At 50.3% G+C, this 15,823-nt stretch overlaps 3 protein-coding genes across 9 annotated transcripts in view; 1 reads left to right on the top strand and 2 right to left on the bottom strand.

The window, feature by feature from the left end:
• Positions 1 to 15,823, bottom strand: part of RPL11 (ribosomal protein L11) — a 484,397-nt gene that overhangs the window by 147,756 nt on the left and 320,818 nt on the right. The gene's annotated exons all lie outside the window — the stretch shown is intronic.
• The window catches only part of LYPLA2 (lysophospholipase 2), a 317,757-nt gene that overhangs the window by 229,234 nt on the left and 72,700 nt on the right, over positions 1 to 15,823 (bottom strand). The window lies entirely within an intron of this gene.
• The window catches only part of ASAP3 (ArfGAP with SH3 domain, ankyrin repeat and PH domain 3), a 47,656-nt gene continuing 45,683 nt past the window's right edge, over positions 13,851 to 15,823 (top strand). For all 4 annotated transcript variants that reach the window (XM_012750798.2, XM_075994888.1, XM_075994885.1 and 1 more), the window contains exon 1: positions 13,851 to 14,138. In XM_012750798.2, the coding sequence (XP_012606252.2) occupies positions 14,010 to 14,138 (129 nt within the window). In that variant the 5' untranslated portion in view covers positions 13,851 to 14,009. The remainder of the gene's footprint in view (positions 14,139 to 15,823) is intronic.

Raw genomic sequence — 15,823 nt, 5'->3', positions numbered from 1 at the left:
AAAGACAACCTACAGAATGGGAGAAAATATTTGCAAATCACATATTAAATTACAGATTTGTGTCCAGAATATAAAATGAACTCATACAACTCAGTAGTAAAAAGAAGCCAGGCATGGTGGCTCCAGTAGTCCCAGGTGCTCAGGAGGCTGAGGCAGGAGGATTGCTTGAGTCCAGGAGTTTGAGGCTGCATGAGCCATGATGACGCCACTGCATTCTAGCCTGAGTGACAGAGTGAGACACCATCTCTAAAAAGTAAAAATAAATTCTTAAAAATTTAAAACAAAAAGAGCTGGGCGCGGTGGCTCACGCCTGTAATCCTAGCTCTCTGGGAGGCTGAGGCGGGTGGATTGCTCAAGGTCAGGAGTTCAAAACCAGCCTGAGCAAGAGCGAGACCCCGTCTCTACTATAAATAGAAATTAATTGGCCAACTGATATATATATATATAAAAAAAATTAGCTGGGCATGGTGGCGCATGCCTGTAGTCCCAGCTACTCGGGAGGCTGAGGCAGAAGGATCACTCGAGCCCAGGAGTTTGAGGTTGCTGTGAGCTAGGCTGACGCCACGGCACTCACTCTAGCCTGGACAACAAAGCGAGACTCTGTCTCAAAAAAAAAAAAAAAAAAATTTAAAACAAAAAGATAAATACTAGCACTCTGGGAGGCCGAGGCGGGCGGATTGCTCGAGGTTGGGAGTTCAAAACCATCCTGAGCGAGACCCCGTCTCTACTAAAAATAGAAAGAAATTAATTGACCAACTAAAAATATATATACAAAAAATTACCCGAGCATGGTGGTGCATGCCTGTAGTCCCAGCTACTTGGGAGGCTGAGGCAGGAGGATCGCCAGGAGTTGAGGTTGCTGTGAGCTAGGCTGACGCCACGGCACTCACTCTAGCCAGGGCAACAAAAGTGAGACTTTGTCTCAAAAAAAAAAAAAAGATCAATAGCCCAATTGCCCATGGACAGAGGATCTGAATAGATATTTCTCCCAAAAAAGATACACAAATGGCCAATAAGCACCTGAAAAGAGTCTCTCTCTTACAAATTGACATCGTATAGGAGATCCTGGGCAAAGCAATAAGACAAGACAGAGAAAAAAGCCCATGTCTGTCTACTCAAGACCTATGCAGTTAACTCCTGTGCTGTCCTGAACAAAGGTCATTTATTTATCAGACATTTATTGAGCATCTACTCTATGCCACAGTGGGGCCATAACTACCGCTCCTTCCTTGCCAAGGGTGTTTACCTGCCTTGAGAATTTGCTTCCTCTTCCCCTTGGAAGGCCAAGGTCTGGCAGGCGTGTGTCTGCAGCAGAACTCTTGAGGTGCCTGAAGGTCTGGGTTGCAGCAGGGAGAGGAGACCAGACCTCTCTGCAGTTCTAAATGAGATTTTCTAAGGCAGGGGTCCTCAAACTTTTTAAACAGGGGGCCAGTGCACTGTCCCTCAGACCGTTGGAGGCCCGCTGGAGAGTGCGGCGCACATTCCACACGTGCGCACTGTGGGCCCGGGACGAGTCGGCTGCTAAGCAGGACAGGCAGCGGCGGCAAAAACACCCTGCGGGCCGGATAAATGTCCTCGGCAGGCCACATGTGGCCGGAGGGCCACAGTTTGAGGACCCCTGTTCTAAGGGCTCAGCAGTGTGACAGTGCTTTTCAATTATGTGTCTTAAGATATTTAGTTTGCCTCTTGATCTATCCATCAATCCTGAGAGAGAGAACCGGTAATAAAACTGAACTTTGGCAAGTTTAAGATAAGATACTGACAACCGTAAACAGAACCGAAAGGGCTCTTCACTCATTCCTTTCACAGGCGTTTTTTGAGCACGTGCTGTGTGCCTGCATCCGCTAGGTGCTGCGGAAACCATGGCCCCTGACTTCAGGGAGCCGATTCTAACTCAAACCACATGGTTTACAGATTTGAACATTCATTTAAACAAGCACTGTTGAGTCTCTGTGTGCTAGGCTGGTGGCGCTCAAACTTTGGTGTCCATCAGAATTACCTGGAGGGCTTGTTAAAATACCAGTTCCTGGGCTCCCCCGCCCCCAGGGTTTCTGATTCAGTGGGTCAGGGGTGAGACCTCAGAAGGTGCGTTTCCAACGAGCCCCAAGGTGACGCTGAGGCTGTTGGTCAGGAGGACCCCACTTTGAGAACCACTGCACTAGACAATGTGCCCACACCGGGATTTGGACATTCCTCGATGTAAAAAAGAAAGAAAACAGTCCCTATTCCTGAGGAGCTCACAGCCTAGTACGTTTTCACAGCCATTCACTAACTCGCTCCTGTATTTGTTCAACAAATTAGGCCCTTGTGTGCATAACATCATTTAGCTTCCAGGAAAACCCTATGAAGTGGGTATTGTTATTAGCCCCATCTTTACAAAAGAGGGGACAGCCTCAGAGAGGTTAGGTAATGTGCACGAATTCACACAACATGTGGTGGAACCTAGGCTGTGGGTCCCCAAGAGACCCTTCTCTTAACCTCTAGTCAAACCCCATGTAAATAAGCCATCTAATAAAGTGTCAGAAATGCTACCATCACGGAAGAAGAGTGCTTTGGAGCTCAGGTGGACCCCGTCTAAGGAAGAATGGACTCAGAGAGGTCACGTTGGGGACGGGACATGAAGGAGATGCTTGTCAAAGGAAAGGGGGAGAAGACTGTGCAGCAGGCAGAGGGAACCTTCAAAAAAGGCCAGGTGGCTCCATGGTTAAAATATGTAGATTAGAGCATCCCGGTGAGTCCCAACTCACAGGTTCCCAGGCTTGTGGCAGTCCTCAAAAGTGACCACAGCAGAGTGACCAGTGTATCTGTTGGCTGGTGGCTATGTTGACCCAATCAAGGCCACACCTCCCTTCCTGGAGTGTGTGGTTCCTAAGGGATCAGGCGTTTGCCTGGTCTCAGGTGGGGCAGGTTCTTTTCCCAGCGTGGAGACCACTGCCCTCTGGTGGCCACCCTGCCAAATGCAGACGTTGGGAAAAGAGCTACCCTTTTTTGAGACCTTATTAAGGATCAGGTTTTAGTCTAAGTCTTTCAAAAACCTTATAGAATAGGCATTATTATCCCCAGTAAGGCTCAGAGAGGTGCATTTGCTTGTCTGATGTCACACAGCCTGGTAAGTGGTGGACAGAGCAGGACAAGGGTGAGCAAGCCACGTGCCTCACCTGCGTCACCCCAGGCTCCACCCTGGTGATGAAACTCCAAAGCCCATGCTCTTGACCTCCACGTGGTCCAGTATCCTAATTGGCATTATGGGGGCTCCGTGCTGACCTTAGACTTTTCCTGTGTGCGTGCAGTGCCAGATGCTGAGAAAACAAAGACGCAGTTGTCCTTTGCCCACGAAGGGTGTGAATGGTGATCCCTCAAATGTAAGTTGTGAGAAGATATCTGGTTTCAGGAGCAACAAAGGAAGCATGATTTTTGTGTGTGTAGTTAGTGTCCTAAGGCGAAGTGGGCAGCAGTGTCTGGTGACAAGGAGTCTTCTTCCCAGGCAACTTGTCCCCTGAGGCAAGGCAGCAACCCCTACCCCCAACCCCACCCCACCTCCACCGCTGAGCTGTCCTTTCAGGCCCCTAGGCCAAGCCTGGTCCCATCATTTCTCTGCTTGCACAAATCTTCCCCATGGTCCCAGCCCCTTCAGGGCCAGCGCCTTCTCTCTAGCTCTGTAACCCTGGCAGTGGCACCCAGCAGGCTCCTTGGAGGTGCTGGAGAAGCGTTTGTTGGATAAATGGTCGTGAACTTGCAATATAGGTTATCTGCTGTCTCTCGTAACATGACTGTTGTTGTACTGTGCGGTCACAGGTACAAAAGGAAAATGCTCACCAGTGTGAAGGTCATTCACATTCCTTTAACCTAGACATGCCCAAATTGGCTATTTTTGCTCTTCTCATGTTGCCAGTTTCCCCTCAAACCAATTCACAAGTTTTTGTTGAGCACCCATTAGGAAGGCAAAGCACAAGGAGAGGAAAATTATAGAGGCAGAGCCTCGTGCATCTTATTAAACACCTGCATTGCATGGAACAGTCCTAAGCTTGTTACTCCTCACATCCCCAATGGGATGGGGAGGATGAGTTCTTTTACAGAATAGAAAGCATCTTGGAGAGAGCTAGGGATACATCCAAAGTCACGCAGTAAGAGGCAAAGCTCAGATTTGAACCTAGTCTAATCTGATGACAACGCCTCAACTTCTGTGCTGTGGTCCCCAGACCAGCAGCATCAGGGTCACTAGGGCACTTGTTGGAAATGCATATTGCTAGGTCCATCCCATATCTACTGAATCTGAAATTCTGGATGTTGGGCCCAGCAGCCTGCATTTCAATGAGCCCTCCAGGTGATTCGGCTGCATATTCAAGTGTGAGAACCGCTGACCTATGCTGTCCCTCTGGTTCAGGAGCCCACAGCCAGCTGGGAATGACCTCCACCCGGCACATACACAAATGTCTGCAGTCAAGACAAATTCCATACTAGTGCCAGAGGAGGGAGATTCATTCTGGGGGTTCTGAAAAGTTTTCATGGAAGAGGCGACATTTGAACTTGGCCATGATGAATGAAAGGACTTTCAAGATCACAAATAGAAGAAAAGGCCTTTCAGGTAGAACAGAGGCAAGGAAGCTGAAAAGTGCCAGTTCATAAAATGGAGACAGAGGCCAATTCATGAAAGGCCTTGCCTGCCAGGCTGAGAGGCCTACACAAAGTCAGTCTTTGGCAAATGTTATCATTTTCATTATTTCTTGTCCTAGGAGACCACTCCCAAGCCCCTTTTTTAGGAACCATGGTGGTGACAAGTGTGCAGATAGATTCTCGTACATACCCTTTTTTTTTTTTTTTTTTTGAGACAGAGTCTCGCTTTGTTGCCCAGGCTAGAGTGAGTGCCGTGGCGTCAGCCTAGCTCACAGCAACCTCAAACTCCTGGGCTCAAGGGATCCTCCTGCCTCAGCCTCCCAAGTAGCTGGGACTACAGGCATTTGCCACCATGCCCGGCTAATTTTTTATATATATTAGTTGGCCAATTAATTTCTTTCTATTTATAGTAGAGACGGGGTCTCGCTCTTGCTCAGGCTGGTTTCGAACTCCTGACCTCGAGCAATCTGCCCGCCTCGGCCTCCCAGAGAGCTAGGATTACAGGCGTGAGCCACCGCGCCCGGCCTTCGTACATACCCTTTTAATGTAGATCTTTTTATGTGCTCACAACATATCTCTTTAGAAGTTTTCAACTTTTTATGTGTTTGTGGAAGCACAGGGGCCTATGGGAAGGGCACCAAACCATTCAGGGCATCAGGGAAGGCTTCCTGGAGACAGCGATGTTTATGGTATCTGGGTCATGAGGACAAAGGAGATGGCCAAGCAAAAAAGCTGGAAGAGCAATGCGTCAGAAGGAACAGCCTGTGTAAAAGCAGACAGGCGGCAATCTGGTGCCCTCAGGAACTGCATGGAGGTTGATTTTCTTCTCCGGAGTGATAGGATTGGGGAGGCCGATGGGCTAGATCAGGAAGGGACTTGTGACCATGCAAAGGAGCGTAGACTTGATCCTAAGGGTGAGGAGCCTCTCTTTGCATCAATTTTCCCTTGGTGATCCTCATTTTCACTCCTTCCAGTCTCTGGTCTCATCCCTTCCCATGACAGGAAACATTCTCCACTCTCGGGAGGTGAGCCTAGGAGCCTCCTTCAGAAGGTAGACCACAGAGCAGTGGAAGACATAGGAACTTTGACATCAGATAAACCTGGATTCTAATTCTGCCCTTGCCACTCACTGGTCATGTGACTTTGGGCATCAGTAAAATGTAAGTAATAACACCTACTTGGTCCAGCCAATTTTTACGGCATGCCGAGTTTTGGTTTTTAGGGCTTTTTTGTTTTGTTTTGTTTCGTTTTTGAGACAGAATCTTCCTCTGTCTCCCAGGCCAGAGTGCAGTGGTGTCATCATGGCTTACTGCTAACTCCTGGGCTCAAGTAGCTGGGACATCCTCCAGTCTCAGTAGCTGGGACTATTTGTGCATGAATCACCATACCTGGCTAATTTTTCTATTTTTTGTAGGAATGGGGTCTCATTCTTGCTCAGGGTGGTCTGAAACTCCTGGCCTCAAGCAATCCTTCTACCTTGGCCTCCCAAAGTGCTAGGATTACAGGTGTGAGCCACCGCACCCAGCCTGCATGCCTACTATTTACCAGATAGTAAATAACTAGCAGTTATTGAGCTAAGACACACCAGGCACTATTGCTAAACCCTATTCATCCAGCACCTCATTTACTCATTTCTGTAATCCCATGAGGGAAGTACCCTTATTTCCCCATTTTACAGATGAGGAAACTGAGACCCATGGATATTAAGCCATTTACCCAAGGTAGATGGCAAAGCCAGGATTCAAACCCAGGCATCTGCCTGCACAGCCTGGGCACAGTAACCTGGATCCCCACAAAGCCCTAATCTGAACAAAAAAATCCCTGTTCTCAAAGATGATCCAATGGAGGGCACAATCAATAAACAATAGACAAATCAGAATAGCAACATGTTAAAAGATGTTAAGTGCTAGACAGGAAGAAAATAGAGCCGGGTTAAGGGTGACTGGGAGTGTAGGATGGGGTGGGAGGAAGCAGGTGATTGCAGTCTTAAATAGATCAGGACAAAACTCAGTGAGATGATGACATTTGAGCTAAAACGAAAAGAAAAAAGGCAAAGGAGTTGGCCAAGTGGATATCCGGGGGAAGAGCATTCCAGGCAGGGGAAGCAGCCAGTGCAAAGGTCCTGGAGCAGGAGGATGCTGAGTGTGTTCAAGGAACAATAAAGAAGTCAGTGTGACTAGAGCCGAGGCTGGAGAAGAGGGAGAGAGAGGAGATGAGGTGAGAGGGAGGCCAATGATATACAGCCCTCAGGCCACGTAAGGACTGGCTTTTCGTTTGAGTGAGAGCCATTAGAGGGTTTTGAGGAGTGAAGTGACACGATCTGGCTTATACTTTAAAGGATTACTTGCTGCTCTGTTGAGACTAGGCTATAGGGGAGCAGCGGTAGAAGCCGAGAACCCAATCAGGAGGCTCCTGCAGCAATCCAGGCATGAGATGGTGGTAGTTGGACCAGGCTGGTAGCAGCAGAATGATGAGTGGTGGTTCTGGATATAGGGGTATAGCCAACAGATTTCCTGAGGTAGGGTCTGAGAGAAAGAGAAGAGTCAAATGTTGTCCTGAATACTGGAAAGTGAAAGTCGTCATCAACTGAAGGGAGATTGTGTGTGTGTGTGTGTGTGTGTGTGTGTGTGTGTGTGTGTGTGTGTGTAGGTTTGGGGAGGGAAATCAAGAGCTTGGCCTTGGACATGCTAAATTCCAGATAGTCTATCAGACCTCCAGGTGGAAGTGTCAAGGATGCAGTTGGATATAGGAGTCTGGAGGTCAGGGGAGAGGGTCCAGGCTGGAGTTACAAGTTTGGGAATCACCAGGATGGAAATGGCATTTAAAGCCACAGGACTGAGTGAGCTCATCAAGGGAGTGAGCGTAGAGTGGCGGGGGTAGGACCAAGTCCTCAGTGTTAAGAAACCAGGAAGAAGAGGAAAAAGCTGTCAAGAAGGAGCAGCCAGCGAAGGAGGAAGACAATGAAGCCAGTGTGGTGTCCTGGGGCCAAGTGAAGAAAGTGCAGCCCTGGGAGAGCATGAGGAAGCTTCTGGGCGTCCTGCAGGATGAGGACTGGACACTGACCATTGGGTTCAGCAGTGGCGATCTTGGTGACAGCAGTGTCACTGGGTAGTGGGAGCAAAAGGCTGATCAGAAGGGGTTTCAGAGAACGCTGCAATGTAGGCATTGGTTTTGATTCCCCTTTCAACCCCCCTGTCCCTCCATCGCAGCCCCTGCCTGGGGCCAGGGCCTCCACCAGCGCTCCCCGCTGCCATCCTCCTAGCTGCTCTTGCTCCCTTGCCATCCATTTCCAGATCATGCTGTCCCTTTTCTTAAAACCCTGATGATTTTGATTTCACCTGGGAAAAAAACAAACTTCTGCTGCTGTCTCCAGTGACTCCCTGGAGCTGTGCCTCCAGGGCCCCTCGGAACTCATCTCCCACCCTCCCCACTGCTCCATCCCAGTGGCATCCTGCACTCTCCTCTTGACACGTGACAGAGTGCCAGTGACCCCCAATCAAACACAAGAGTCCAATGGTACCGGGGGATGACTGTCCAAGCAGTTGCTCCTGACTCTGTTCTTAGTGACTGTATGCAGACATGAAGGGGAGCTATCTTGAGAGGTTCTATTTAAAAAGTTATGACACTGGGCCGGGCGAGGTGGCTCACGCCTGTAATCCTAGCACTCTGGGAGGCCGAGCCGGGCGGATTGCTCAAGGTCAGGAGTTCGAAACCAGCCTGAGCAAGAGCGAGACCCTGTCTCTACTATAAATAGAAAGAAATTAATTGGCCAACTAATATATATAGAAAAAATTAGCCTGGCATGGTGGCACATGCCTGTAGTCCCAGCTACTCAGGAGGCTGAGGCAGGAGGATCGCTTGAGCCCAGGAGTTTGAGGTTGCTGTGAGCTAGGCTGACGCCACAGTACTCACTCTAGCCTGGGCAACAAAGCGAGACTCTGTCTCAAAAAAAAAAAAAAGTTATGACATGGAGAGGGAGTACGGTATTTACATTAGGTGCATCAAACACTGGGACCCAAACATTCTTCTCCCTGTCTACTGTGATCCAATAGAAACATAATCTTACATGATATCAAACACTTACAGATTACTTAAAGATTACCTCAAATCTGGAAATTCAGGGAAAATTTCAGCATAATTGAATTGTTCACATAATATCTATGTAAAAGCAAAAGGTTATTTTACTGAAAAATAAAAACAATATGGGAGGAGAGGAATTGGACACTGCGACTAGAGATGACTTTTCAGTGACTTCTGCTTCTAAGGGGAGCTGAGAAATGGGGCAGTAGCTGGGGAGGGAAATGAAGTCAAAAGGAATTGTTTTAATATGGGAGACGTCACAGCATGGATATTTGCTGACAGGAATGGGCTTTTTTGTACTTTCCCACAGCACCTCTTTAAGGTAGCTGAAGTTTTCATTCGTCATCTCATGATTGTCTGTGTACCAGTTCCTTCCATATCTTGCCCATTTAGTATCCACAGCCTCCTCACTCTCATCTTCCACCCAGGCGGACTCCTAGGACTGCTTGATCAACGTTTGTTGAATGAACAGGTGAATTCCAGGGAGCCCAGCTGGTGCAGGCTGGCCAGGGGTCTAGAACAACTATGTTATAAGCAGTGTGGCTCAGACTATTCCCTTGAAATAGCCTACTAAAGTGCTTGTTTACATAGGGTGGTCTGCAGAAATATCTTGAAGCAACTGGAAATGTCCTTGAAGGTGTATGTTTTCTCTTTTTTTTTTTTTTTGAGACAGAGTCTCACTTTGCTGCCCAGGCTAGAGTGAGTGCCATGGTGTCAGCCTCGCTCACAGCAACCTCAAACTCCTGGGCTCAAGCAATTCTCCTGCCTCAGCCTCCCAAGTAGCTGGGACTACAGGTATGCGTCACCATGCCCAGCTAATTTTTTCTCTCTCTATATATTAATTTGCCAATTAATTTCTTTCTATTTATAGTAGAGATGGGGGTCTCGCTCTTACTCAGGATGGTTTGGAACTCCTTGACCTCGAGCAATCCACCCGCCTCGGCCTCCCAGAGTGCTAGGATTACAGACGTGAGCCACCGCGCCCGGCCGATGTTATAACTTACTTACCATTTGTTATTTAATTTTCTCCCTAAAGTCTTGAAATAAAATTGATGCTTCAGAAAGGGGCTCACCATTAATATTATAGCATGTGTCTCTCGGTTTGAGTATCTGATATGGGAGTTGACATTGAAGTATCATAATTACTTTACAAAATAGTAAGGACTCTGTTAGCCTACAAGATGTTATAACAGTACCTCTGGTGGGTGGCATGTTTTAATTATAAGAGAGAATATAAGGAACATTTACATATACTTAATTTACAAGAGGCAATATTTTCTAGTTAGGTAGCATAGTTTGGTGATAAATAATAAAAGAAAAGAAAACAGACCTGGCACCGTGGCTCCCATCTGTAATCCTAGCACTCTGAGAGGCCAAGGCAGGAGGATCGCTTGAGGTCAGGAGTTTGAGAACAGTCTGAGCAAGAGTGAGACCCTGTCTCTACTAAAAATAGAAAAATTAGCCAGGCATGGTGGCACGCACCTGCGTCCCAGCTACTGGAGAGGCTGAGGGAGGAGGATCACTTGAGCTCAAGAGTTTGAGGTTGCTGTGAGCCCACCGCACTCTAGCCCAGGCAACAGAGTGAGACTCTGTCTCAAAAAAAAAAAAAAAAAAAAAAAGCCTTGGAGTCATACAGACCTGGGTTGGAAACCTGGTTATATTAATTGACTTTATACAAATTAGCCTCTCCGAGCTTTAATTTTTCGACATATAACACTGAGATGGGAAGAGTAAAGCTACCTGCCTCATAAGGTTGTTTTAGGTAGTAAGTGTGCCATTGCTTATATAGTCCTTGGCCTTGTGACTGGTACAGTAAATAGATAAGTAACTGCTCAGTAAGTAAATAAATAGGCCAGAGACACAGACCAGGAAACAGGTGAGTATAGTCAACAGTGTTTGTTAACTGCTGTGGTTGGGGATACTGGGTCCTGTAGGAGTCCCTGGCAAGGACATCAGGGAAGGCTTCTTGGAGGAATTAGCATGTAAATCAGCCAGTTGAACAGAGCTGGGGGCAGCATTGCAGGCGGAGGGAAGAATAGTGAGAGGGCTCAACCATAGTGGGGATAGGGTGGTAAGAGATCAGGCTGTAAATGGCAGGAGACACAAAACCATGCAGGACTAGGAAGTCAGGAAAAGGAGTTTGGCTTTTATCCAGAGAGCCATGGGGGGGGCACTGAAGAGTTCTAAGCAGGGGAGCAACAGATCAGATATGCAAGACTAGGGGCAGAGAGACCATTGAGGAGGTAAGGGTGATGGTGGCCTGGACTGGGGTTGGACTGCACATGGAGAAGGTGGTCTCATTGGTGAAACATTTAGGAGGTAGTGACAAGACTTAATGGCCGAGTGGAGGTAGAAGGACGAGAGGATAACCCCTGAAGGTGCAGGGGGGTGCTCTCCATCAAGACAGGGACAGAGAAGGAGTTGGAGTCAGGAGTGGGGGTACAAGATGGTGAGTTCAGTTTTGGACCCATAAAGTCTATGAGATAGTGAAGCGAAACTGTCCCACCGGCAGTTGGACACAGAGATCTTAAGCCAGACAAGGGTCCAGGCTGGAGATAGAGCCTTGGAAGATGTGGTGGGCTCAGTTATGGCCCCCAAAGATATAGAAGTCCTAATCCTTGGAACCTGTAAATGTTACTTATATGGTAAAAGAGATTTTGCAAATGTGATTAAATTAAGGATCTTGAGGTGTAGGGATTATCCTGGAATATCTAGGTGGGCCATAAATGTAATCACAAATGTCCTTAAATAAGAGGGAGGCTGGAAGGAATTTGACCACAGGGAAAAAGGCAGTATATGACACTAAGCAAGATGATTGAAGGTGTTGCTGCCCTTGAAGGTGGAGTCAGGTGCCACAAGCCAAAGAATGCAAGAAATGCAGCTCTGGAAGAGAAAAGAAATGGATGCTCCCCTAGAGACTTCAGAGGGAGTACAGCCCTGCTAATACCTCGATTTTGGCCCAGAGACACTGCTTTCAGACTTCTGACCACCAGAACTGTAAGAGAATAAATGTGTGTTGTTTAAAGCCACCAAGTTTGTGGTTATTTGTTATAACAGCAACAGTAAACTAATACAGAAGACATCAACCTTACTCTAGGGGTTGGTCAAAGGAAGCCTGGGAGAGTGAGAAGTGCAGAGGGTCTAGCAGACGGCCTTGCCACTCCAGCATTTAAGACACATGCAGAGGAAGCACATCTCAGAAGGGGCTTTGGAGCAACCAGAGAGGGAGAAGGACCACCAGGAAAAACAGTTAGTTCTAGGATTCAAGGGCAAGGGTGTTTCAAGGAGGAGGGAGTGGTTAACACTGTCAGATGCTCCTAGAAGTCAAGTAAGAAGAGTGCCTGTTGTGTTTCAAAAGAAGATCCTAGCTAACCTTGAAAGAAGCCTTGGAGCAGTAGGGGCTGAAAACAGAATGGAGTGGGTTGAAGGATGAATGGGGGTGAATGAGAATTGCATTTCACAGCATATTTGCCCCGTCTCCTCAATCCCATGGTATATATATTTTCAACTTAAAAAATTTTTTATTTTAGCGTATTATGGGGGTACAAGTGTTAAGGTTACATATATTGCCCATGCCCCCCTCCCCCCTTGAGTAAGAGCTTCAAGCGTGTTCATCCCCCAAATGTTGCACATCTTACTCGTTTTGGTTGTATATACCCATCCCCTCCTCCCTATTTTCAACTTTTAATTCTATTACACAAGTAGTATATGTTCATTGTATAAAAGTTAGAATATACCGATATACATGAAAATTACTTATGTCTTCAGCTATAATATTTTAGCGTATATCTCTCCAGGTTTTTTTCTTTCTTTTTTGTGCAAACTATATCATCTTTCCAATCACCCTATGGGGTAAAATACCACGAGGCCATTTTAAGAGGAGGAAATTCAGGCTTGGAGAAGCACGTAACTTATGCAACTGTACACAGCTGGGCAAGAGCAGAAGCAAGACTGGAACTTAGGCCCGTCTGACTCCAACGCCAATGCTCTTCACCGCGGTGTCCTCCTGGTTTTTCACTTGGAGGAATTTTTTCCAGAGGACCTCAGGCTGCAGAACTAAGCCTAAGCGGATTTCCATCCTGAACCCCACCCCTCATCCACCCCAGAGGATGGCGAGACGAGTTGAGGGTGAAAGGCTCAGGAGGAGCGAAGACGAAGGCGTTGGAGAGACGGTGGGTAAGGGAGAGCGGGTACACGCACGTGTTGGGCTCTTTCCTTGCGACGTCACAGCCAAGCAGGCATCGGGCTTCCCACTGTACAGATACGGGGACTGAGGTTCCGAGAAAAGGAGTCGTTTTCCCCAGCGCACATGCCCAGAGGCGGCCCTCTTAAGCAATGGGCGGCCCTGGACGTGCGCAGAGCGGAGACTGGCAGCTGGGCGGGAGGGGCGGCTCGGGCGGAGCGCGGACGGAGTCTGCGAAGGACGGGGGAGAGAGGAGGCCGGGGTGGGGGTGAGGCCGAGGGGACGGGGTCATTGGGGCTGATAACGAATCAGCAGAGGAGGAAGAGGCAAGAGGCACTGAGGCGAGGTGCAGGCATGGGGCAGCCAAGGCTGTGGGACCGAGGGGGATGTGGGAGGTCTGGGAGCGGGAGGAAACGGGGCGGAGCCGCGGAGGGGCGGGACCTGGAGGCGGCCGGGGGCGGGGCCTGGAGGCGGTGAGGGCTTGGGGGCGAGGCCTGGAGTCAGCGAGGAGGCCGGGGGCGGAGTCTGGAGACGGTGAGATTAGGGGCGGGGCCTCGAGGGGACCGACGGGGGCCTGGGGCGGGGCCTGGAGATGGTGAGGAGGCCCGGGGCTGGGTCTGAAGGCGGCGAGGGGGCTAGGGGCCGGGCCTGAGGCGGTGTGGGGCCTCAGGGTGAGGCCTGGAGGGGGCTGACGGGGGAGGGGGTCTGGAGCGGGGCCTAGAGGCGGTGTAGGGCCTGGGGGCGGGGCCTGGAGGCGGTGAGGAGGTCGGGGGCGGGGCCTGGAGGGGGCCGACGGGGGCCTGGGGTGGGGCCTGGAGGGGGTGTGGGGCCTGGGGGCGGGGTCTGTAGGGGGCCGACGGGGTGTCTGGGGCGGGGCCTGGAGGCGGTGTGCGGCCTGGGGGCGGGGTCTGTAGGGGGCCGACGGGGTGTCTGGGGCGGGGCCTGGAGGCGGTATGGGGCCGGGGGCGGGGCTGTCCCGCGGGCGGACGGAGCGAGACTGGAGGGTTGGGGGCGGGGCTGGGCGTGCGGAGGCCCCGACGGCGCCCGCGACTGGCTGCGAGGCCAGCCCAGTGCAGTGTAGCGCCCCCGGCGCCCCGTGCCGGCAGCCCTGCGCCCCCGCCCCGCGCCCGCCATGCCAGAGCAGCTCAGCGTCGCCGAGTTCCTGGCCGTCACCGCGGAGGACCTCAACTCCCCAGCCGGGGCCGCCGCCTTCGCCGCCAAGATGCCCCGGTGCCGGGGGGCGGCGTTGGCTCGGGAGGAGGTGAGGGGGCCAGGGCGGGAGGGGTCGGGGGTCCGCGCAGGGTCTGGCCTTGACCTTCACAGGCATGACCGGAGCTGCGGTGGCCCTTCACTGCGCCCCAGAAACCTGCCCCTCCCCAGATCGGTGACACCCGAGCGCATCTCAAACGTCGGCGTCCTCACGGTCGAGGTGGGAGCATGGCCCGAGGGACCGTTTGTGGGGGGTCTCGAGTTTACCTCGATGACGGACTCCACAGGTTGGGGCACAAACCTCAAATTCTCACCTGCCTCGTCGCGTGTGTGTTTGTTTGCTCAGCGCCTTACAGCCTCTGTGTTTTCATCTTTGGAGCCCCACAAGGGTGCCCCCCAAGTCACTCCTCTTCTGGGAAGCAGGCTTCCCGCCTCAGTCCTGAACTTAACTTACTTCTCCCAGGCCGCAGGGAGGCCCCCTCCCCCTAGCCGCGGGTTCTTAGCTTTGGCCCGCGTTTGTGGAATGAATGCGGATAGGAAGGCGCCAGGAGCCCGGGTTCACCTTGGCCCGGCTGTTGGCAAGTTTATAGACTCCCCTCCCTGCTCCTCTTTGTCTTTCCCAGCAACACGTCCCAGGCCTTTTCTTTCTCCCTTACAGGCTGCCCCACCCCATTCCCATGCGCATTGGAGTTCATCCCACTCCTCTTCTCCGAACCTGCTGCAGCTTTCCCGGGCTTCTCTGCAGGGAATATTCTAGGGCAGACCCTGTGGCTGTGGGCTATCGGAGAATAATGTGTTTTTGCAGCTCCCTTCCAGAGGATGCCCTAAATTTGGGTGGCATTTTGGACCTCAGCAGCAGCTCTAACCTTCCATCCTTCCCCATAAATGTGCTGGGCACCTACTGTGTGGCGCACACACACAGCTTAATAGTTCCTAACACCCTGGTTCAATGTCTTGGGAAATCTCTCCTCCTCTTCCTCTCCCCTGGTAGGCTGATTCTCCCTCTCAGAGTCTGTTTGTATCACTCTGCAAAGGTGATGGAGGCTTGTGGAAGTAGCATTGACTTTGGGGAAGGCAGACCTGTGTTCAAATTTTGGCTCTGCATTCTGCCAGTTGGGCAAGCCTGGGCATGTGACCTGATCTGTCATCTGTGAAATGGGGATAATAATGTTTATCTCACAAGGCTATGGTGTTATATGAGGCAATGTGTATAAAGCATGCATTTTGATAAATGGAATGGTTATCAGCAGGTTAATTGATGGACCTCTATTAGGCAGTGATTAGGTCTCTTTCATCTTCATTTTTCTCAGAGTTTAGCCTAGTACTTTGCACATAGTAGGGGTACATGTTTAAATTCAAGTAAGAAGCAGCTAATGAGGTTTGGCCTCCTTCCTTGGGCAAAACTAGTAGCTTGGAGGCCACCAAGGGAGGCCCACAAGGACTCACTGCCATACAGGCCTCCTGAGGAGAACTTCCTGAGGCTTATCTTCACAGCCTTGCATCTCATGACCAGGAAGAGTTTGGTGCCATCCACATCTCTGGGTATTTTACAGCTCCCCTCCTCTCTCTGTTGTTCATTAGAATGTTAAGTCAGAGCAGGAGAAAGGGCTGCACTATGAACCTTTTTCCATGGACAGAAATGCCCACTAGTGCCCATGAGTCTGGCCTTGCCCGGCTCTGCGTAGGTAAGCACTTGTGTGTGTTGGGGAAGGGGCCTTAGAATGGCTTTGGAGGCCA

The sequence above is a fragment of the Microcebus murinus genome, chromosome 2 (assembly GCF_040939455.1).
Source record: "Microcebus murinus isolate Inina chromosome 2, M.murinus_Inina_mat1.0, whole genome shotgun sequence".
NCBI lineage: Eukaryota > Metazoa > Chordata > Mammalia > Primates > Cheirogaleidae > Microcebus > Microcebus murinus.
The sequence above is the reverse complement of the archived record's forward strand: the minus strand, read 5'-3'. Positions and strand labels throughout refer to the sequence as shown.